Source organism: Puma concolor, chromosome E3 (genome assembly GCF_028749965.1).
Source record: "Puma concolor isolate L17-30 chromosome E3, mPumCon1.1.hap2, whole genome shotgun sequence".
Taxonomy (NCBI): Eukaryota; Metazoa; Chordata; class Mammalia; order Carnivora; family Felidae; genus Puma; species Puma concolor.
The window spans coordinates 33,662,774-33,686,866 of NC_141682.1; the positions used below are offsets into that span (position 1 = coordinate 33,662,774).

The window sequence follows — 24,093 nt, forward strand, 5'->3', positions numbered from 1 at the left end:
TGAGTCAGCATCCTTTGCTAAAAAGGTCCTGCTTTCTCCCATGCACTCTAATGTCCCCTCTGTCGTTTATCAGATGACCGCACCTGCAGGGACTCTTTCTGAATGCTCTAGTTCCACTGATCTATTCACTACCTTTGTGCTGATACCATGATGTCCGATGACTGCGGCTTTGTGATAAATCTTCCTAGGTGATAATGGAAGTGCTCCCGACTTTTTTCCCTTCTTTTTTCCCCCCCAATATTACACTGGCTATTTTTGGCCCTTTGCATTTCCATATAAATTTGAAAATCACCTACTCAACTTTCACAAAAACACTTGCTAAGATTTCCTTTAAGATTGCCCTAAATCTATAGCTAAATATAGAGGGAACTGACATCTTTACAATAAAGTAACATCATGACATTTACATTTCTTTCAGCGTTTGCTGCAGAGAGATCTTGCCTATCTTTTGTTAAGATTTATCTGTAGGTAACTGATTTTTTTTGATGGTGTTGTAAATGGCAGTGTCTGAAACATTCATTTTCTCGATGTTGGCTGTCGGTTGTTGCAAATACCCACGACATCTCAATCGCTAAATTTCTGTGATGATTGTACCTGCACCTTGCCCATCTTTTCACTCCCACTATGGCTGTGCCATAGTTTATGTGCCTCAAGTTTAATAACTTTCTGATTTTGAGTTTAACACTCATTTGAGAAAGGCTGAACACTTCAACAACAATAACAAAGGGGATGTCAATCCTGCCACTGCCCAGACATGAGCGCTGCTGGAGTGTAATGTATTGGGTCTCTTCCTTTGCCATGGATATTTACATGGCGGAGCTCATGCATATATCATTTCCATGCCCATCTTTCCCCCTTCCCCATACTTAGGGTAATAAAAGCATTTTTGTTACAACATCGGCAAGCATCTATAATGGCTACATTGTATACCATTTAGAAAACAAGCACAGGAGTTACTCTTCTGCTGGACATTTGGATTCCTCATTGTTCAGATGATCAACAATGTTACCATGGCCGTCTTTGGGGGCAAGGCTGTGACCCTGAGTTTCCAAGGGCACAAGGACAGATTTTTCTCTTACAGTGATCACTGGTACAAGGAAAACATTTTCTCTCAAACTCTGCGTGTGCACATTCTTATCATCACCATCACAAAACAGTTGCAGCCTACTTTGCTCGGCCCTCCTGACTGCTTCAGATGTAACCACTAATTAAACCCTTACAATAATCCTGCAGGACTCATGCTCTGGGAGGCCAGGGCCTGCACAGAGTCCTGATAGAGGGGACCCAGACGGCCTGACTCCAGATCCCCTGCTTAGAACCATTAGAGTATAGAAAATGCAGACAATGCAGGAAACGCTATTATTAACCAAGCATTTACATGAAGTTATGAATGCCCTACATGCAAGAAAACCTAGCAGATAAACAACAAACCAAAAAGGCATGAAAATACATGTCAGATTGTAAAGTCAGTCCTCATAACTGACTCTTACTCTGTTTCTTTGGACAACAGCCAACATCACGGAATCCCCAGCACAGGCTCTGTAGAACGGAGGCTCTCAGGATCAAAACCCTGCCCATGAGCGACCTCTACCTGGAGACCAGCTGAAGAGCCTGAAATGCCTGGCGAGTGGAAAACCACAGCCTATTGCCAGTGTGCAACCGACACACCGGAGGCTCCTCGCCAAGGACAATGGGCTGTAAACAAATTCTGCCCCCACAGACCCTGCTCTCTCAAGAACCACTTATCTCACAGGTTAAACCATTACGGTCAACAACAATTATGTCCACTTCAGAAACGGATACACGAAGTTCATACGGGTTTTATGACTTGTATCAGAATATGCCTCTTAGAAGGCTCCTACTGGAAGATCCTGAAACTGACCCGTAAGCTGAAGGGTAAGAGGAGTGGCAGAGGCCTAGATGAGAAGTCCACTCCCCCAAAGCCAGGCCCCAAATAACAACGTCTGGGGCGGGGGAGGGGGGGGAGACAGAGGGACATACAGCCTTTGTCTATTTGGTCTGCTCAGCACTGTGGGGGAGACCACTGCTAACAGCATCCACCCTGCGCCTTGAAAACCACCCCTGGTCAGGGCCCAGCCTTCTGGCCAGCAGCACAAGGCCCAGCTCCTCATGGGGTGCAACCAGACCAGAGGATTGGGGAAAGGTGTTACAGGTGGTGCTTCTCCCGATGAGTCACCCCAGAAAGATGCCAAACTGGGCCAGCCAGCAAGACCGGGTCCGAGATTCGGGGAGCTGGCAACCACACGAGGGTGTAGGCAGGGCTCTCGGCCCTACACAAAGCCACAGCTCCAGCATGGGCACTGGGAACCAAATTGGCCAGAGCAGGCCGATGTGGAGAAAAGCCTGGCCAGACTTGCCTCTTACACTCACCCTGCGATAAACACTCCTTGATCACTTATCGTGTGCCAGGCCCTGTGCCGGCATCTAACAATTCCCAGGTGGACAAGACAGGCCGGTCTCTGTCCTTATGAGGCTTACGTTCAAATGGGGAGAGACAAACACATGATCACGCAAGAGTACTTCTGATGGCAAAAGGACATGCCTGAGGGACCCGGGGCAGCTTCCCGGGCATCTAACTCGCGGCCAGGATAAAGCCTGAAAAGCCCTGAGCCTCTAACAGCTGGTCTACCTCTGGGGACGGTAAGACTGTGCGTGACAGTGGGCACACTGAGCGGGACAGTGGGCACCACAAGTGACATTAGAGACGACAGTAGAGCTTCTTGCTGGCTGAAGTCACAGGGCAGTTTTTATGGAAGAACTGGTACTTCAACGATGCAGGTGGGCGTCTGGACGGGCAGGAAGGGGAGGGGAGCTCCAGGGGAGAGCAAAGATGAAGACAGGTGGGCGTGTGAGGTGTGTCGAACAGGGAGCGAGAGAGGAGGTCCGTGAAGCTGCACAAGAAACACCCCCGGATTAGGGCCGGCTGCCACCCTCGCTTCCCAGGAGGCCGAGGGGACGCCCGCCTCCTGCTGGGCCCTCCCCCAACCGGCTCTCCAACTCTGGCTGCACCGAGGCACTCTGGTTAATTCTTCAACGGCTGCCCACTGTTCTCAGCCTGATGTCCGAATTCCTTCACATAATTTAAGGAGATGTCTCTGTGACCTCTCCCGCGTCATGAGCCTGCTGTGGGGTCCCGCACTGCCCCCTCACCCCACGTACACCACCCTTAGTGAGTAACCTGAGCCCTTCTCTCCTCCAGGCTTCTCAAACATGGTTTGGTCTGCTTCAAGTATCATCCCTCCCACCCCGCCCCTACAGCCGGGCACACCCCTCACTCTTTACATCCCCATTTAGATGGGTGTCTGCCAGGCGCCTGGGTGGCTCAGTCGGCTGAGCCTCTGACTGGATCTTGGCTCAGGTATTGATCTTGCAGTTTGAGGGACTGAGCCCCTGTCGGGCTCTGTGCTGACAGCACAGCACAGAGCCTGTGTGGGATGCTCTCTCTCTGCCCCTCTCCCACTCGTGCGTGCTCCCTCTCTCTCTCTCTCTCATAAATATATATTTAAAAATAAATAAATAGAATTTAAAAAACTTTTTAAAAACGGGTGTCTGCCTACCAAAGAGGCTCCTGACTCCCTAGCCTGCATTACAGGGCCCTCATGCCGAACTGGATGGATGGGAACAGAGTCTAGAGCACTCCGACGGCCTGGAAGAACTCGGACCTGACACGATGGGTGCTTGGGCTCATTATGAGTGATATGGTGAATATGATATCCTAAAAATTAATCTGACAACACTGTACCCTTAAAAATCATCAGTGTTCTCTTAGGCAAAAGTAGACTGTACCAGGAATACGTGACCATTTGCCTGCTAGGTATACATTCCTCTTCTCTTTGGGTAACAACCCCTAATTTTCCCAGGGGGAACCTCCCCTGTCTCTCATTCTCTGTCCACCAGCTTGGGGGGGGGGGGGGCTGATGCCACCCCAGCTCCAGGCAAGGGCCAAGTACAGCACCAAGGGTCAAGGGCTAAGGGTCAGGGATGGGCATGAGATCCCCAGGTGGTCCAACTATACTCACTTCTGGACTTCTGCTGGCAATATTTAGAAAAGATGCTCCCTTTTCCCCATGGATTGCTAGACGGCTATGACGTAAGCCTGGAGCCCGCTAACGATGGCACCAACACAGGAGATACGCAGAGACAAGAACGGTAAAGACACAGATTCTGACAGCTTTTGTCTGAACACCTGCACTCAGCCGTGGCGTAGCTAGCGATCGGAGCCAATCCCTTCCATTTGGGGCCTAAGGCAGTTCTAGGTGGGTTTCTGTCACTGGCGACCAAGACTGTGGACCCCCATGCAAAGGTGATCAGAGTGAAGGCAACGAAATAACCTAACACCACAACAGTCCTACCAGCAGCATGCTAACTGGCAGTTCCTGCTAAAGGTGATCTCGCGGTAGCAATCCTGCAAATGCGTCAGCAAAGATTCTCCTTGCTGGTGGGCATTTGGCAGTCACTGTCACAGCCGTGCCACCAGTGTGGGCAGCACACCACCCACCCGTGACATGTAGCAAATAACCTCTTACTATCTCAGTCTCCCTCAACTAAATCGCTAACTCAGGTCGGTCGACAAAGACCATAGGCACACAGTTTTCCGTTATTTAGCAAAAGTAAAATCCTAACAGGCTGCCTCCTTTCCAGGGTGAAAGCGGAGAACATTATGACGAATAACGTGGTTCAAAAGCAATTCCGGCTCTCTCTGTTATTAGCCTCTCAATTTTTCTTTACATCGCAAACTGTTCTTAAAAATAGTCTGTTTTGAAAAGGGGGAGGGCTCCTAGGTGCCCTGCAGGTCAAAAAAAAAAAAATTTTTTTTTCAATCCTAAATTCTTTTATTTACCTTAATCTTTCCACCCACACTGCCATGAATATATTAGGAACTGTCACTTGTCACTGGCAGCCTGACCAATTTGTATCAGTTGCCCAGGACTTTCCCAGTTTTAGTACTGAAAGTGCCACGTCCTGGGAAATCCCTCCATCCCAGTCACTCCGGGGTGGTCACCCTTCGTGTCAGGTGAAGCCCAAGTCCCATTTTACCTCTACCCTTATTTCCTACAACCACCAGCGCCACCTTGAAACTCCACAAACCCAGGGTCCACCCCCCCCCCCCCACACCCTGCGGCCCCACATGATGGCTCCTGCTTGTCCCTGAAGACTTTGCTCTGGTGTTGCCTCCCCCAGAAGGCTTCCAAGGGTTCCTACAGAACCCTGGACCTACAGAGATCCCGGCATCTGTCACGCTGTATAGTCTGGGTGTTATGGCTGTCTCCCCCACCAGCCTGTGAACTCCCTCAGGGAATGAGCTGTTGTGTACCTAAGGCCCAAGATGTTTACTATCGGAGCCAAACGAAGAACGTCACAAGCGCTGGGGTGAGGACCAGCTGTTTACGGCACTCTTTTCCAAGTCATCTTGGGATCTTCCGAGTCCCACACCGATAGGTAAATCGCCGAGTTGCTTAGACTGTAATACGGATTAAGCTCATCTGCCTGACCCAGGACAGGCAGCTTGGGTTTCCAAAAGCACCCAATGGCCTTTTAACCTAAACAGTGAAACTGGGCAGTGCCCAGATACGTAAAAGGAATCTGTGAACCTTTACCATCCCCTGGCTGGCCGGAGGGTAAATGCTCCGTTGGGCACAGAGACTGAGCCAAGTTGCGAGTCGCTTCCCAAACCGACTTGGGAGGAAGTTTCATTCAGAAAGACAGTGCAGTGGGTACAGGCATCAAGGGCAAACCCTGGCTTTGACCCGTTTCAGCTGTTGTCACCTTGGGGCAAGTGACTTAGCCTCTTTGAACCTTAGCTTCCCCTTCTATAAAACGGAAAACTGTAACAGTTCCTACACCTCAGAGACTCGCGAGGACTCAGGAATAACACAGAAGTCCTGAGCGAGGACCTGGCAGAGAAAATGCACTCAATAATCATTCAGGTACTTGACAAGGGCTAGAGTCAGGCAGAGCTAGGGGAAAGCCTGCAGGTGCCTGGACGCTGGCAGGAGGCCCAACCTCCTTTAGATATTCATCCTTCCCTGTCTCAGACACATCCACCCACTCTCTAAATTCCTGAAATCCTTACGCCTCTCCCTTTCCAGTCCAGCTGCCCTCCCGTTTAAGATTCCTGGCTTCCCTACACACCCCTACCCTGTCTATGCCTCTCTCCTCCCTGTGTCCTCTCTCATCACCCCCCACCAAAACCATTCCTTGATACATCCTGATCCCTGCTGCCTCCTACTCTTCAAGACTCACACACATTTATTAAACGCCTGCTCCATGCTAGAAAGGACACAGCTGAGAAGCAAAGGATCCCCGCCCCTGGCCAAATGAGAAGCCCCATCTAATTTCCCTCCCACCAATCCTTTCCCTGGGCCCCCATCTTCCTTCTACTGCTCCCCGCCTCCCCCCTCCATCCTTCTTCCTTCCCATTAGTGATCTTGGGAGCTCCCTCCGGAAACCAGTCTATTTCTTACCACCAAAGGTTTGCCTTCTCCCAACTCCATTGCCGCCCCACACACTATGTTTTCCTCCCTGGAGTCATTCCCTCCGCACAACTCTCTATTTTCCATCAGCACCTCCAAACCCCCCCCCCCAACACACACACACACCAAAAATTCCATGTTTGTCTACATGTTCTGCACCTGTCCCAATTCATTCATTTGTTGTTTCATTCTTTCAGTAGCCACTGAGCTCCTACTGTGTGCCAGGCACACAGCACGAGATGCTGAGAATACCACCGTGAGCAAAAAAAGGGGTCTCTTCTCCCCTGGCAGTAACAGTTGAGGAGCAGACCGAAAAGGAGCGAAAACAAGCAGGGTAAGTGCAGACAGTGGAGCTATGCATTGAATGAAATCAAGAGAAAGATCAGATGGAAAGGAATGGAGGTGGGTAAGCACTTGAGGCAGGGTGGTCTAGGAAGGCCTTCCCTAGCTGATAGACACAGTGACCGCCATCAGCCACGTACTGTGTAACAGACACGGGATCAATGTCTCTCCATGCACGACATGATTGAATTCTTGCACAACGGTTCACCAACCCCGTTTGCAGAGGGGGCACCAGAGGCTCAAGGAGGCCAAGTAATCTGTCCAAGGTCACACAGCTATTAAGTGGTGGAATCAGGATCTGAATGCAGGTCTGATGCACTCCTGCTTCCCAGGACCACGTCTGCCACCTGTCCTTCCCCCAGAGCTCTACTTCTGCTAGTCCTCCCCGTAGTCTCCACCAAGGGGGGAAAAAAATATTTTCATTACTGCCGTTCATTGAGCACTCGTGCGTGCTTCCAGTTTTGCGTGCATTCTCTTATCCTCCCCTCAAAACGATAAGAAGCAGGTGCTGTCACTATACCCGTTTTACAACTGAGGAAACTGAGGCCTAAAAATTCACGCACTTACGTTCAAACCCTGATCTGACTCCTGGGTCCAGCCCTCGGACTCCTAAGCAGTCCAGCCTAAGAAGTACCACCCTGGTCAGCTTGGTGCCCACCGCTGCCCCCCGGCAACAACGAAGTCTGCATCCATAAACTGAAATCTCCTCCCCTTACTTTACAGACGGGGGTGCCGAGACTCCGAGAAGCTAAGCCACTTGCCCAAGGTCACACAGCGAGGAGCGACGGTGTCAGGGTTCGACTCCAAGCGCCCTGACTCCAGAGCCCTCGCTCTTAACCACCATGCAGTCTTTCCCGGGCGTCTCTCTCCGCCCTCCACCTCGCTCTCACACCTCGCAGAGGCCCCGGCCCGGGGCTATGCGCCCCATTCCCACGTCCAGCCCCGCGGCCTGCCCCCCTCACCCCCCAACAAACACACTCACTTGAGGTGGTCCAAGGAGTGGATGTTGCGGGAAGACTTGCCGTGGCCCCCGCCCACCCAGCTCCGCGAGCGGCCAAACATGTCGGCGGCCCCGACCCGTTGCCCGCCTCACGGCCTCATGCCCGAGCGGCCGAGCGACCGAGCGCCCGCAGCGGCAGCACAAGCGGAGGAGGCAGCGGCGGAGGTGGTAGAGGGACCGCCAACCACCTTCCTCCCTGGCCCACAGCTCCGCACTGACATTCAGCCGGAACCGGCCGTTCGACCGCCGCGCTTTACGGCCGCCGCCACGGGGAACGCTGGGAAATGCAGTCCTCCCGCGAGGCCCCCGCCGAGAGGACTCTGCAAACGAACTACGACGCCCGGCGTGCATCACGCACCTACGGACCTGCGGCCTTGGAGAAGAGGCGGAGCGAGAGGAGAGCCCGCAGTATCGTATGGTGGGCGGGAATGGGAAATCTGTGCGCGGAGCCTTGAGGAGGGCATCGGTGAAGTTGGGTGACTCAAAGTAACCGCAGTGTTGATAATTATTAGCTTTTACGATAAGAATAGCTATTGCACTATATATACTATGTGCCAATGTCCTAAGCGATTTGCATGTATTGTTACTTGATTCTAACAACCAGCCTATGACGCGGATACTGTTATCCCCATGCCGCCCCCCTCCTCCCCGGGAAATCTGAATCACAGGTTTAAGGGATTGACTTACCTACGCTCATGGTTCAAACCCTGGCACCCTTATTTAATGCCCCAATAAGCTACTAATCTGTACCACATTGGTAATGGCCTTGATCTTAACAATTTTTTTCTTTCCCCACATGAGCCAAGAAGTGTATCTAAATTTCTGTCCTGGGGAGTGACAGGCTCCCTGGAGGCAAGACTGCCGTGGTCATTATTCATTCATTCATTTCTACACCAGACAGTTCTCTACAATCTATGGTGTCCCATTAACTGTGTTCAGACTTGGGCTAAGGACCAATGTTCTCCCCACTTCCTAGCACAAAGTTTTGCACATCATAGGTGCTCAACAAATACTGGCAGAGTGCGGCGCCTGGTGGCTCCGTGGGTTGAGCATCTGACTCTTGGCTTCCCTCAGGTCATAATCTTGAGGGTGACCTCCAGCTTGGGATTCTCTCTCTCTGTCTGTCTGCCCCTCCCCTGCTCGCGCTTTCTTTCTCTCCCAAAATAAACCACAACAAAAATATTGGCATAGTGAATGAATGATTGCATGAAGGTTTCACCTTCAGCAGTTGGAGAATTAATGGTTTTCTCTGTAATTCATCTGAGGGGCAAGAAAACAGCCATGGAGAAAAAGGGCAGGTATGTTCTCCAGACGCATGTGGACCTAGCATCTTCTTGGGTCCTCCCTTTTCCCTGGGCCTAGATTTCCTGATCTGTAGAAAGTGGTAACATACTACACTACCCCATCTAGCTACAATGAAGCAATGTATGTAAAGCACCCAGCTCAGTGTGGCCTGAGATGTCAAGATCTGTTGAACTGCTCTGGAAGATTGCTTTGGGCAAGATCAGTCTCCTGAAGGATATACAGGGGGTGCTCATGAGGAAGGGAAATCAGTGAGTAGCAGACTCCCTTCTCTACGTACTTCTTGGACGTTTTAATGTTTAACCACGTACTGGTTTTTTTTAATGTTTATTTATTTATTTTGAGGAGGAGAGCAGAGAAAGAGCGAGAGAAGGGTGGAGAAAGGGAGACAGTGAATCCCAATCCAGCTCTGCATTATCAGCACAGAGTCCGATACAGGGATCTATCTCACCAACTATGAGATCATGAGCTGAAATCAAGAGTCAAGAGTCAGACGCTTAACCTACTGAGTCATCCAGGCGCCCCTAACACGGACTGGTTTTAAACATGCTTTACAAAGTAAAAACAAGAAGCACCCCCACTGCTGCAGGTCTGAGCTGCCTGGGAATGTCTTCATTCAGGTGTCCCTGAACCCTATTATGTAGACCCCCGCGATGCAGCCAGAATTTGGAGAGCTCAAGGAGCTCTTCCCCACCACGGAAAATTGCCACTTTGGGAAGTCGGAGAGTTTCACTGGTAAATTCACCGCCCCCCATCCTGCCTCCTTTTGACAAGTAAACTGAGTCCCAAAGAGGCGTGACGCCATACCCAAGTCTAGGGGGTTGCTGAGAAGTTTGCGGTTTCCTCCAGCTTTCGTAGCCCTTAGGATACGCGCAGGTTCGAACTGTGTTCTGTCTCTTTCCCCTCCCGCTACTCCGTGGGGGATTCTCAGAGCGAATTGGATTTGAGACCTGGGCGGAGCCCGGAACCAGGAAAGCAAGTCAGAGGCCAGCACCCCGAGGGGCGGAGCGAAGCGGTACCGCCCCCGGACGTCTCGGACCAATGACCGCGGGCGTCGAGCAGGCCAATGAGCGCGGGCAGCGGGCGGCTGGCCAATGAGCGCGGGGCCGCTTGGGAGGCGGTGCTCGGAACGCGACCAGGAGGGCGACGCGGCGGCCGCAGCCATGGGTGCTGGGCCTGCGGGGCCGCGGAGGGGGCGCGAGGAACTGCCGGGCGGGGCTGAAGAGACAGCCGCCGGGACTGGCCCTCGACGCTGAGCTGCGGTGGGGCCCCCGCCTGCTCTTGGAGGGCCAGTGAGCGCGAGCGGGGCGCGTCGGAGGAGCCGGGCAGCTGCCGGCCACCTCAGGGGGGCCTCCCTGGCTGCCGGGAGGATCGAGAGGGTCGTGTGGGCACATCTGGGGGTGCGTGGACCCCGCCGGGCGCTTTTCAGGGGCCAGGGAGCGTCTGCAGGGGCCGCGGCACACCGGCGGGGGCACCGCCGGGGCCCAGCGCCGCCTCGGTCGAGCCCCCGGGGCGTCCCTGCATGGCTGAGCTGCCCCTTTGCCGGCCGCCCGGGCGCCGCAGCGGCTGAGATCGCTGGGATCGCCGGGCCGCCGCCGCCCTCGCCGCCCCCTGCATGCCCGGCGCCCGGGTCGCGGCCCACCTGGACGCGCTGGGCCCCCTGGTCCCCTACGTGCCGCCGTCGCTGCTGCCCTCTATGTTCTACGTGGGCCTGTTTTTCGTCAATGTGCTGATCCTATACTACGCCTTCCTCATGGAGTACATTGTCCTCAATGTGGGCCTCGTCTTCCTGCCCGAGGACATGGACCAGGCGCTCGTGGACCTCGGCGTGCTCTCCGACCCCGGTTCGGGCCTCTACGATGCCGACTCGGAGCTCGATGTCTTCGATGGTTACTTGGAGTAGGCTTGGCTACCGTCCTCCCCTCCCCCCCAACGACCCGCAACCCTCGGCCTGGACCGGCCGCCCAAATCCTGCCGCCGCTGCTGGTTGGGGGCATCGTTTGGCCAGGGATGGGACCCCCAGGACGAGGCCCTCACTGGCCTCCAAGACCTGTAAGTGCCCTTTCTGCACCAGATGAGGATGGGTTGGGGCGCTGGCGAAGAAGAGGGTGGCATCTCCACACCGGACACACACCCTTCCCCCAGGCTTGGGATTCCTCCATCCACCTCCTGGAGGTCTACTTAAGATGCCAGGAATGGCCAGACCCCTGTTAGGCCCTTAGTTGGGGCTGCAAAGCTTTCCCCGGTGAAGGTGACAGTCGTTGAGGGGAAGGGAGGCTGAGCCTGAATGGTGTTGGGTTAGCCACGGTACGTACTGTCACAGCTTGTGGAAAAGCCTTTGCACCTAGATCCCTTTGAGGCAGATCTGTCAGCACCTCGCCTCTGCCTCCATCTGGCTTGATGGTGACCTTGGTTTTTCCGGAATTCCCATAGTCCCGGAAGGATAAAGACTTGGAGTGTCAGAAGAGCTAACACGCTGGGCACGACCACCTTTGTCCCGTAGCCCTTTCGGGGACTGGGTGGGGACTTGAGAGCAAGGGCTCAGGGCCGAGGGCGTAGGAGGTGAAACCTCCTTCAGCAAAGTCTGCACTTCCTTTTGGCCTTGGGTTTGCTGCTGTTCGGGAGTCGGGTTTCAGGGTGCCGGGCAGTACCGCAGCTTGGATCTGCCAGGGCTGCCAGTTTTGCAGGTTGCTTTTGCAGACAAGGCAAGCTGGGGCTGGCTCCGCCTACGGGGTTTGCAAGATCTCAAGGAGGAATAGGGGCCACAGGATCTTTGCACTGAGGTGTTAAAGCTCTGCCGCTGGGCTGCGACCAGGAAGCTGCGTGTCCTGCCCCACCTTGTGTGTCGATGGGAGGAACATGAAGGTCCAGGAAGGAGGAGGGCTTGGCCACAGTCTCCCAGCCGGGAAGAGAGGCGACTGCACAAGATGAGAGGACACGCAGGCACTTTTTGGCTGAGCCCCTCCGCTGTTCGGTGCTGCAGTATCACTAAGCACAGGACCCGAGTGGCAGCGAAGGGAGGATATCGAGGTAGCAAGGGCTCCTTTGAGAAAACAGACACTAATGCCACTCGCCCCACGCAAGCTGAGTTAACGCCCCTCCTCTTGTTGCCTGTCTTTGCCAAGATGACCATAGTCAGAGGGAATGCCGGATGCGGCAGGACCCACTGGTGGTAGTGCTTGGGGTTGAGGGCTCCCCTGAGGGGCTGACAGTGACATTTCTTTGAGAAAAGCTTCACTTGAGCTCAGTGCGACCTTAACAAGAACCAGGTGCCAGGCAGAGTGTCAGCACTCTTGCATACCTACCCAGTCTGCCTACCTACCTGCCTGCCATCCATCCATCAATCCGTTCTTTGATTGAAGAAAAATATTTACTGAGTACACACTGTGCCTCGTGGGTGAACACAGTGAACAAGAGAGACTTAGCCCTGGCCCTCCTGGCACGGGGAGAGAAGACACAAGCAGATTCCCAAGCAAGGTATCAGATTTTCTGGGAGCCATTAAGACATGTGGGAAGGACCTGGGCCATCCTTGTTGAGTTCAGCCCTTAGAACAAGTGCCTGGCATCTAGTAGGTACTCGGTAAATGTCTGTTGAGTGAGTAAAGCAGAATAGAGATGGGCTGCTTTAGAAAGGGGGTGTCAGAGAAGGTCTCTTCCAGGAGATGACATATTTGAGCTAGCCCTAAGTTGGTAGACAGAGCCAGACTGAAGATCTGGGGAAAACCAATCTGGGCACAGGCAGTGGCTCGTGCCCAGGCAGTAGGGTAGGAGAGCTGGTTTGTGCCGCCACCAAAATGAGGCCACTGTGGCTGGAGAGCAGCCCCAGGAGAGGTCAATGGGGCAGGTGGGGGCAGACCCTACAGGACCTGGGAGGCCAGGGCCACGAGCAACGGGAAGCCAGCAGAAGGTTTTAAGCAAGAGATGACTTCGGCAGTTGTGGGCAGAATGGGTCGTCGGCGCGAGTGTGGATCAGGGAAGCCGTTTGGGAAGTGTGTAGTTGCCCAGGCTGGAGGCGGCGGGGGCTTGGCCGGGGCGAGGTTCGTGAACACGGAGAAACAGACTGAAAACACCTTGCGAAGCTAGAATCTGTGGACTGTATTCAAAACCTGTCCTGAGTATTGATCATTCACCGTGCCTGGTGCTAGGCCCTTTGCACCTGCTTCCACCAGGCCCCAGTGCTAGGCCTTGGAGAGCCTAAGATGAATCTCTGCCTCCAAGCCAAGCACTTGACTTTGAGACAGCGTAAGTTGGTGAAGAATGTCTCATTTTATCTCTTCACCACATCAACAGAAACACTTCCCCTTCCAAATGAAAACATTGGCATGCTCTGAACCCAAAACTTAAGCCCAAATGCTTCATCAAACTTCGCAGCAAAGGCTGTTTGAGCAGAAGCACCAGGAAGCATGTCTCAGGGACACCCTTGCAAAGCTGTCAGAGTGGCGGGGCCCAAGCTGGGAAGCAGGAAGGCCTGGGGCTGGGGGGCAATACTCGAGCCCCATGGAGCGGGGAAGTCACGCACAGCGGTCCTTCTTCCCCAATCCCGAATCCAGGCCTAGGCGGCCTTGGCCCCGGGACCGGGGAAGCCCAGACCTGGGTAGGGGAGGGTGGCCAGTAACAGGAAAAGCCTCTGGGAGAGATCTAAAAATGGTCCGACTGCACCGCATCTGTGGGCCCCTTTCTGTAAGCAGAGGAACATCAGTAGTCAGATCTCTTTCCTTCTGGCTCGTTCTCACGCGGACACATTCTCAATGTTACGCACGACAAGGTCATAGAAGCACTGACGGGGGTGGAGGGCTGGCCAGGCAGCAGGGACTGGGGAGGATCTCAGGGTGCACTCACTTTCTCTCCTCTTTTTCCTCTTATGTGTGTATGAACATGATACCGTTCATCAAACATTTGTTTGAAGGAGGCAGTATTAGGGTTGTGATTAGGAGCACGTACCTGGTTCAAATCCCAGTCCGGGCTGTGACCTTGGGCATGTCACGTATCTCTCTGTGGGTCAGTTTTCTCTTCTAAGGAGCGGGGGAAATGAAATCTATCTCACTGTGAGGATTAAATGGGATAGATGTAAAGCTCCTAGGCCCTCCTGTGTCCAGTCAGTGATCATATTCATGTTAACCACTGTTAGCATTAACAGATGTAATGGAAAGTGTGTATGCTCAGGCTTTAGCAAATGTATAAACCTGCCTGTGCACTCCTACGTGAATATTCACATCCCCCAGTGAGCCACGGAGGACTGCCTTCCTGAGTGCTGGGTGGGTTCGGGTCTGGGCTCCTAAAAGAGAATTCCCCCACTGTCTTCCCAGCCCAGGACCCTCAGGAGACCTTTCCCACTGCCTGTGGTCTCCCAGGGCCACCAGATCTGGGCCCCGTAGAGTCGAGGCTGCACTTTTCCTAGAGTGTTAATCATTGCCCGGGAGCAGGAAGTGGGGAATCAGGAGCTCCCTCCTTCCCAGGAGAAAGGCCCCTGCGGCTGGCCTGAGAGCCTTCGGAGAGTCCTCACATGCCAGCGTTTCCGATGCAGAGGCAGGGCAGCTGGATTGATTCGTCCCTGTTCTGGCACGGAGGGAGGGCTGTGGGAGAGAGCCTCTCCACACCGGAAATGGAGAGCCTACAGGATGTTGCTGTCAGTCACTGGGGCCTGGTGTAGCTCAGATTCGGAGCTCGGGTAACCAGACCGTCGGGCTACCTATTACAGGGTCTCCTGGCTTCCGGGTCCTGACCGGGTGCCACGGCTGCTCCTTCTGATCTACCCGCCCTGGCCCCCTCCGTGCTAGTCGGCAGCCTGTGCCATGAGCAGAACACCCAGGCTGGTGTGTCAGTGCCCTGCTCAGAAACCCAGAATTTCTGCAGGGACGTGGACAATAGATTCAGGTCTCGGGAGATCCCTCAGGCAGCTGGTGGAGCTCGTGGAGGGGGGGGGGGAGGAGAAGTGTCACGGCAGAGGAGGGAAACCAGATAGCTGTGGTCCAGGCAAGAGACAGGTGCTGATGGCAAGGGGAGGCAGGTGCACCCCTGGCCTGGCCGACTTTCCACTCTGTCCTACCGCTAGGTTCACCTGGAAGACCACTGGCCGTGGGACGCATGGGTGCTGGCTGCCCCTCTGGGCGGAGAAGGCCCCATTAGGGAGGGGTGAGGAGCCAAGGAAGCAAGGCTGAGGAAGACAGCTGAGCTCCCCAACCCAGTGCTGGGTTTGCAGGGGCTCGTGGGGGTGGGGTGGGGGGCTCCCAAATCCCGACCCTGGAATAGTGCTCGCAATTCTCCCAGGCCTGCTGCACAGACGCTGTCGCTCCTTTTTGCTGAGTTTTTTAGACCAAACTTTACCTTGAAGTAATTTCCCAATTAGGCAGAAGTTTCAAGAAGAGTGCAGAGAACTCCCCTGTAGTCCCCACCCAAAGTCACCAGTTGCACTGATTGACATGTTGCCACATTTGCTCCCGAACGCAACACGTGCTTGCCCTGCGTGTGTGTGTGTGTGTGTGCACATACGTGTATGTGTGCAGTTACTCACCTGAGCTGTTTGAAAACAGATTGCAGACCTCATGTTCCTTTACCCCTAAATGTTTCGCTGGCTGTGTGCTTAGCTCAAGGACATTCACTGCCTTGACCACAGTCACAGTTGTCAACATCGGCAAATTTAACACCGTTGCGAGCCTATGAACCAGATTCAGTCTGTGACTTTATTCAGATCTCACCAATTGGCCCAATAGTGGCCCTTTCACAATAGAAAGGCTGAGTTGAGGTCCCAGATCCCATCCCAGATCACCCTTGGCCTTAATTGTTATGTCTTTCGAGTCCTCCTCGATCCCGACCAGCCCCTCATTCTGTCTTAATCTTTCATGACATTGACATTTTGGAGGAGCACAAGTCTCAATTTGGGTTTATCTGATGTTTACTTTTGAGATTAGATTCAGATGATGCACTTTTGGCAGGAACCCCGCGGAGAAGTGAGTGAGTGCCCTTCTGAGTGTATGGTTATCAGGAGACACAGGACGTCTGTCCCACTACTGGTGATGTTAACTTTGATCTCTGGCCTAAGGTGATGTCTACTGGGTCTCTCCACTGTAAAGTTCCTGTTTTTCCCTTTATCACCTGCCGTTGTGATCAAACTAGTTTTAGTATTTCATCTTTCAAAAATCTACTTTTTTATGTGAATTTACTTTTTTATGTTTATTTATTTTTGAGAGAGAGAGAGAGAGAGACAGAGCATGAGCAGGGGAAGGGCAGAGAGAGAGAGGGAGACACAGAATCGGAAGCAGGCTCCGAGCTGTCCGCACAGGGCGCCACATGGGGCTCAAACCCATGGACCGTGAAATCATGACCTGAGCTGAAGTCAGACGCTCAACTAAGTCACCCAGGCACCCCTATTTAAATTTATTTTTAATGTTTATTTATTTGTGAGAGTGAGAGAGACAGCGTGAGCGGGGGAGGAGCAGAGAGAGAGGGAGACACAGAATCCGAAGCAGGCCCCAGGCACTGAGCTGTCAGCACAGAGCCCAACACAGGGCTCGAACCCGCGAGCCATGAGATCATGACCTGAGCTGAAGTCAGAAGCCCACCTGACTGAGCCACCCAGGCGCCCCTATGTAAATTTATTTTTAAATTTAAAGGGATGTTTATTTATATCTCTGAACACAGAAAACCAACATTACTAGGCATGGATGAAAAAGTGAGTGCCAAAGTCATTAACCTCTGGCCGCATACCAAAGCCAGCTAAAGGCCTGGGGCCTCTGGGCTGTTCTTTGTTAGGGGAGACCAGCCACTGTCCGGTAAGATCGGGTAGGGGTCGCACCTGCGGAAAGGCTCATGCACATTAGATGAGAGCGTGAAGGGGCGTGTAGTCAGATCCTGAATGACGCTGACAGTGTTGATGGTGTGTCAGACCCACAGGGGACTCGGCCCGGGGCCTTCCCCTTTCCTCCAGTCCTTGTCTCCTCTTGGGGGCCAATTACCAAGGAAGATATGTCTGTTTGGGTGGCCTTTGAAGCAGCCCTGGGTCAGGCACCCGGTGAGTCGAGGCGGCGATGCTGGTGCCCTCACAGCTGTCATCCCAAGCCTGGGAGTGGCTGGGAGCCACTTCCGACTTCCGGTTCCAATCACCACCCCACCACCCCCTCCGAGGGGAAGGCTTCATTCCTGGGATTCCTTCCTGGCCTTGGCTGGGTGGTTAAAAATAGCTGCCTCTCTCACATCTCCTAGCTTCCCCTAAGCGTCACCCATGAAGCAGGCAGGGCTGGGCTCATTAGCTCCACTATACAGGGAGGGAAACTGAGGCTTGGGTATGGTCAGTGACTCAGCCCAGATACCCAGCTATGAGGTGGCCAGTTGGGCCTCCTAGCCTCGCTCCCAGTGCCTCCTTGACGTTCTCTGTCACTCTTGGGCACCTGCTACTTTTCCCTTAGACCAGAGAAACCAGGCTGAGGCTGCTTCACAAGCCGGGGGTATCTGGCTAGCACTAACCGTTGCATTTTCATAGTATTTTTTTTTTTACCGTTGCCTTTGGTGTGTGACGAATGATACTGTTTTTTATTCATGAGAGTGACATAAAGGTTCCTTTAAAAAAAAAATTTTTTTTTAAAGTGCATTCATTTAAAATACTAAATAAATAATACTCCAGGCAGTTCTTAGGCAAGACTCGAGGGCAAAAGTTGCCATGTCTTAGGACCAACCAACTGGAGACGCATTTTGGATCAAGAATCATCACAAAACTGACAACTGATGAGTGTCAGCATCTGGCACGTGAACCAGACCTGGGTTCGAGAAACCGACCCTTGCTTCTCCAGAACGCTGGCTTCCCTGGGGGACACGGACCCAGGCGGCTTCTCCTTTCTGAGCCCCTTCCGGCCGTGAACTCTTGGACCAGACAAGGCAGAGGTCCTTCTGCGGCACAGCCCGTCACTGAGGCCACAGCGGAGACGCAGGGCGTTTTGGTTCTGGGTGACATCTGTCTGTAGCTGCTTTAATTGGTTGGTTGGTGAGCAGTGGGTTTCCGGTAGGCGAGGTCCTTGGAGGACGACAGGGCTACTGTTTTCAGAAGGCCCCCAGCACGGAAGAGGTGCCCTGCCTGGTGTGTTTTCTACCTGGGAAGTGATGGAAGGAGGCGAGGGGCCGCTACTTACCAATGCCTTGTGTATCGTAGGCATTCCACCAATGTGATTTCATAGCCTCACCACAAACATTCCAGGGAGGTAGGCACTGTCCTCTGGTTTCAGATGAATAAACAGGCCCCGAGAAATTAAGTTAATTTGCCTGAGGTCACACGGCTAGGAGGGGGCAGAGCCTGAATCCCCACAGATGGGCCTTGCCCTGACTGCCCCTGAGGAAGCCCGCAGGATGGCTGAATCGAGAAGAGAAATCTCCTTTCAGCACGTCCAGGGCATCGCCCCACCAGCGCCCTCAAGACACAAGGGCCATTTTCTCACTTAAGCCAAATGCCAAACCAGGCGGCTTCTCCACCGAGGTATTGAGCTGACACATTGTTCCTAAAATGGCTCAAGTGCCCAGCTGTCATTCTTAATGACAGAAATGAGTCAGCTGGCCACTCCCTCTGTCCGGATCCAGGGAGTAGCACGGAATGAAAGGTTACAGCTTCAGAAAGAAAGAAAGAAAGAAAAAAAAAAAAAAAACAGCCATTGGCCAATGAACTGTCTGTCCTGCACTAAAGATACTAGAAGGTTGGAGGATGCCCTGCCTGGGATTCTGCAAGCCGAGGCTCCAGGATGCTTTCAGCCTGAGGCTTTGGGTGCCCTGGAAGAAGGCGATGAATGAACCTCAGATCAGACTGCGGAGGGGAGGTTCAAGTCCTGGCTCTGCCCTCTGTGAGCTGTGTAGCCTTGAACAAATTGCTGAACCCTCTCTGAGCCCCGTCTGAAATTCCGGATGATGAGCCTGCTTGGCCCCATCTCCGGAGGTGCTTCTGAGGCGTAAATGAGCTAGGACCTGCGTTAAAGCGCATAGCACGAGGTAGAGTTACCACCTGTCGTTGACATGCTCAAGATTCTCGTTGAGGGGCTTGCTGTGAGGCCAGACTTGCAAGTTAAGGAACCAGGGGATCTTTAGCAGCCACGGCAGGTGGCAGAGATGAGTGGTCTCAGGACACCCTCCGGAGGACACACAGACCTGGGCTGTCCTCAACTTGCTGTGTGACTTAGGGCAGGTCACTGCCCTCTCTGGGCCCTTTGTGGAATGAGTGAGACCGACTGATCAGGGTCTCTCACACCCCATGTGACACCACCAACAATCACTGCCGTAACGTCTGAACTGTTATTTGTGTCACTGTTTTCTTTTTTTTTTAATTTTTTTTCAACATTTTTTATTTATTTTTGGGACAGAGAGAGACAGAGCATGAACGGGGGAGGGGCAGAGAGAGAGAGAGACACAGAATCGGAAACAGGCTCCAGGCTCCGAGCCATCAGCCCAGACCCCGACGCGGGGCTCGAACTCACGAACCGCGAGATCGTGACCTGGCTGAAGTCGGACGCTTAACCGACTGCGCCACCCAGGCGCCCCTTCACTGTTTTCTTTAAACGAGCTCTTTTTAAAGTGAAGTGATGTCCCGGAAAGACCGGACCCGTATATTCCGATCAGAAGTGAAACCCAGCAACATTTGCCATAAATAGGTGACCCTGCAGATAGCACAGTGAAAACAGAGCCGTGGTGAATACAGCTGGAGCCGGTGCCTGTGGAGCCCCAGGCCTGTTCAGATGGGAGATTAGCCCGTGTGAGAGACACAGGCCAGCCAGACCGCCACTTGCCTGGACTCCGTGCTGGTGGTAGTCACCAGGATTGGGAGAGGAGTGAGTCCCCGTCCTGGGGGGTGACTGTGTGCTCTGACATCCTGTCCACACAAGTCTGAAATGGGCTTAAGTATGATCCCCGGTGTTGGAGGGCTCTGGAGTGAGCCCTGCTCTCAGGAGCACCCCCGCAGGGAACCCCAGAGGTCCCTCGGAGGGAGGGGAAGCCAGGGACACCTTTCTAGACGGCTGAGCTCCCCAGTGCTCTGGCCACACCCCTGTCTTCCCCTCTCCGTGCCAGGTCCAGTGGGGAGGGGGGGTGGGGCCCCAGGACATGAGGACTTGGCCTGTGCCATCAGTGGGAGCTAGGGAAGGTCTCAGAGCAGTGGAAGGATGTGTTCCCAGCTGGCCTCTAGAATCTGGCAGAGAACACGAGAAACTTTGCAGATTTGGCCCCTCCCCCTCCTCCACCAAGGCCTGCCTTCTTGCTCCCTTCCCCCACCCCATAGGAACCTGGGGGGAGCACGGGTCTAGGACCTGCCGTGCTCTCATCGCCAGCCCGCCCGCCCCCCACCTGGCGTGTTCTTCATGCATGGCCTCACCCAGACTCTGGGCTCCATCTGTCCCTGTGCTCTGTCCTGTCTTTGACCTTCGGCTGCAATTACTCACAAGGTTGTGTCTCAAAGGCATGACTGCATTTATCACGGGGTCCCCAGCCCCCGGCTCAGGTCCTGGCACACAGGATGTGTGAAATTAGGTAGGGTTGAAAATCTCCAGGGGCACAAAGCCCTGGGGAACTGAGCATCCCAGACAAGTTACTTACTATCTCTGAACCTCAGTGTCTTCATCTGTAAAATGGAATCATAACAGTGTGTCTAACAACTCCAGGAGTTGTTAGAGCTGAATGAAATGACTTAGTGCCATAGGCCATCTTGGGCATGCTGTCCCAGGAGTGGACCCTGGGACAAAGATTCAAGGGCAAGTCGCTTATTTGGGAGGTGATCCTGGGAACTACTGGTAGGGAGTGAGTCGGTGAGTCGGGAAAGGGTTGTGTCATCCAGTAGGTCACCACTGCAGGCCTGGGCTCAGTCCTGCTCAGGGACTCTGGGGGCCAATGTAGGGACAAATATGGTTCAGTCGCCTCAGCTGTGGAGTGCAGGAGCTGGGGTATTGATTCACCACCTTCCTGGCCATCACTGGTTGGAAGGCAGCTGTGGGGGGACCTTGGCTTTGCCTGCGGGACACCAGGCAGCCCTCGGGCAAAGAGGCAGGTCAGCATGCCCTGGAGGGGTGAGTGGAGGAAACAAGCGAGGCACCCGCAGCCTCCGCCCTGGGCTCGTGGCACTTAGGTGGCTGCTACCTCCTGAGCTTTTACTGATTGTGATTGTTGTTGTTACATCCAGTGCCAGCTCCGCCTGTCACAGGTGTGTGACTTAGGCAGGTCACTTGGCTTCTCTGAACCTTGGGGAGATGCATGGTTCTCAGTGGAGGTGGTTCTGCTCCCCCCAGTGACCCTTGGGAACGGGACAAGGGTACATTTTTAGTTGTCGCAGTGCCCGGGGGTGCTACTGGCATTTAGTGGTCAGGGACCCGGGGGGGGGGGGGGGTGCTGACAACCGTCCTGCAGGGCCCAGAACGCCCTCCTCCACCTCAGAGAATTGTTACACCTCACATGTCGGTGAACCACAGTCCGTGTCACGTGTTTCGCATAGAAGGTCTATCGGATGCGTGACGGCATTTGCAGAAGTGAGCCGGCAGAGATGAGGCACGGAACTGGGGCAGGAGGGCAGGTGGGGAATGGAAGACGCCGCAGAGACGCCGCCACCCCGCCGGACGCAGAAAGCGGAGGCTACGGGAAACGGGGAGCCGCCGAAGGGCCTGGCCGCGAGGATAATGCCATGTCCTCGGAGGACGAGCCCGGTGGGGCTGCGGAGTAGCTTGGCGACGGCCGCAGCCTTCCAGTAGCCTGCGTCGCATTTTCCAGGCGGGGCCAAGCCCCGCCCACGACCCGAGCTTGCTCGGCTGCCCTGGGGCTCAAGTGGGCCAGCAGGCTCTGGGTGACCCCTGAGCAGGCTGCCCTCCTTCTTCGGGTCCCGATCCCCCTCGTCCCTCCCAGGGTGGACAGTCCTTCCTCTCCAAAGGGAAATTGCCCTGGTTCTCCAGTCCAGGCTCCTTAGAAATCAGGCGAACTTATTGTTACAAAGTTATCAGTAATGGGACGCCGGGGTGGGGGGTGGGGCGCTCAGTCGGTTAAGCGGCCGACGTCGGCTCAGGTCATGATCTCACGGTTGGTGGGTTTGAGACCCGCTTCGGGCTCTGTGCTGACAGCTCGGAGCCTGCTTCTTATTCTGTGTCTCCCTGTCTGCCTCTCCCCCACTCACGCTCTGTCTCTCTCGAAAGTAAATAAACTAGAAAAAAAAAAAAAAAAAAAGGTATTAGTAAAAGTTGTAGGAAAACACCCCCAGCCCGAGTCTGGAGCTTCTGATGGTTTCTGAATGCAAGAGATGGGGGAAGGCCTCCCTGCCCTCCTTTGGCCTCCCGGGGCCTGGAGGTTGGACCCAGATATACCCCCAGATGGGTGGCGGGCGGTGCTTCTGTGCCAGTAACACCCCTTTTCCCTTCTCGTTAGGCCTGCTTCCCCCGAGAGCTCCGTGCCAACAGAGAGGTTTCTGTCCGGACCCAGGAGGGTGGGGCAGAGAGATGGAGACTGAGAGCCGAGGCCCGGAAGGCCTGTACCCCTGTCCCCAGGGAAAGGCAGGGGCATCCGAAGACCTCCCCCACCCTCAGCGTCGCACAAATGGCCTTGCCTTGGCTTCTGACCTTCGCATTGGCGATGGATGTTTACAGGAACCCAGCCAGAGTCTGCCTCCCCGCTCTTCACCCCCGACCGCTCCTGCTTCTCCACACTTCATCTTCCGAGAGGATGCTTCAAACTGCGGACCCACTGCGGAAGCCACTCCCAGCTCCGTTGGAGGCCAGCGGAGCCCAAAGCTTGGCCAGGTTTGGCCCCGAGGCTGGTCTTAGATGCAGCGACTATTTCAGGGAGTAAGTCAGAAGGAAAAGAAGCCAAGGATCGTGTCGGGGGCGAGGGTCGGGCTTGACTTATTCGTTTCCAGTTGCTCGTTCTGCATCAAGTCGCCAGGACTGATCCGTCATGCGGGGGGGTGCCTCGCTGCTCCGCTGGCCAGAAATGTTTTTGCAAATGTGAGCGGTATGAATACTTGATGTCGATAAGCCTGTAAAAGCAATACTTAGGAGGCTGACTTCTTTCAATTAAAAAATGTATGCAACCAACTCCAGCCTGTGGGGGCCCTGCCTATTTTTGGGTTTTTTTCTTTGAGATTCGGGAAAGCAGCCCTGATGCAGGACCCCGTGCTTGACAAAGGGGCAGAAGAGGCCAGGCTTCTCCAGCTTGGGGCCAAGCTGGGCTGGCGTGGGAGTCCAGGCGGAGAGGCTGGGCCCAGCCTGCGGGGCGTGGTGGCCTGGATCCCAGAGACGCACCCAGAGACTTGTGCTAGGGATGATGGAAGGACACGGGGAGGGAAGGAGACACCATCACGTGCGCACCGTGTTAAGCAAGGTACAAGGATTGGTGCATTGTGTGGGTGGGGACACAGGTGAGGGGGGGTCAGGCCGCCCGCAGATCTTCAGGGAAAAGGCAGCTACAGCGCCCCCTGTCGCCCTGTGCTGAGAAAGGGCGCCAGGGAAGGTGACCAGGACATAGTTGAGAGACCCAAGGAGAGAGGGGAGCCTGCGAAGGGAGATGCTTTCATGGGGCGAGAGACCGGAGGGGAAAGCTGAGGATTTATTCAAAAGATGCAGTAGACGTGGAATCAGGCCATCAACGCACAGCGTGACTCCAGACAGATGCCCCGGCCCCTTCTCCCACCCAGCGAGTGGCGCTCTGGGAGCGATTCCAGCATGCTGTGCCCATGCCTGTGGACACCCACTCCCCCAAGGAAAGCGGAAGGCAGGTTTGCCTCCTGACTCCCTCCTCTACAGGGGTGTGGCCTTAGGCAAGCCACTTCTGAGAAATGGGGACAGTAATTTACGTACCTCATAACGTGACTTGGTGCTGATTACCAAGGTCCCCACTGGGCTCCCATGGCTCCATATCAGGACTCCCAGCTTGGCAAGCAGAGCCCACACTGGTTTGCAGCCCCCATGTGCCCCCTTGTCCAGGTGCCTTGGTGCAGTGCACAGACCGCCCAATCACACCAGA

General features: G+C 54.4%; 2 protein-coding genes across 11 annotated transcripts in view; one reads left to right on the top strand and one right to left on the bottom strand.

Moving 5' to 3' along the window:
* CLEC16A (C-type lectin domain containing 16A) overlaps nt 1-8,070 on the bottom strand; it is a 203,191-nt gene extending 195,121 nt beyond the window's left edge. For 7 of the 10 annotated variants that reach the window (XM_086691247.1, XM_086691249.1, XM_086691245.1 and 4 more), the window contains exon 1: nt 7,819-8,069. In XM_086691247.1, coding sequence (XP_086547373.1) covers nt 7,819-7,898 — 80 coding nt within the window. In that variant the 5' untranslated portion in view covers nt 7,899-8,069. Of the gene's footprint in view, nt 1-7,818 lie in introns of all 10 variants that reach the window. The other 3 variants (XM_086691246.1, XM_086691244.1, XM_086691250.1) reach the window with 2 other exon arrangements.
* A 2,181-nt stretch (nt 8,071-10,251) lies between these two features.
* DEXI (Dexi homolog) lies at nt 10,252-23,165 on the top strand. Its single transcript, XM_025916765.2, has 2 exons — nt 10,252-11,190; nt 22,501-23,165. The coding sequence occupies exon 1, from the start codon at nt 10,754-10,756 to the stop codon at nt 11,039-11,041; it is 288 nt and encodes a 95-aa protein (XP_025772550.1). The 5' UTR covers nt 10,252-10,753; the 3' UTR covers nt 11,042-11,190; nt 22,501-23,165.
* Nucleotides 23,166-24,093: the final 928 nt, after the last annotated feature.

Bases quoted from the DNA above. Each gene is read 5' to 3' on its own strand.
- DEXI (XM_025916765.2), top strand. From the start codon at position 10,754: ATGCCCGGCGCCCGGGTCGCGGCCCACCTGGACGCGCTGGGCCCCCTG.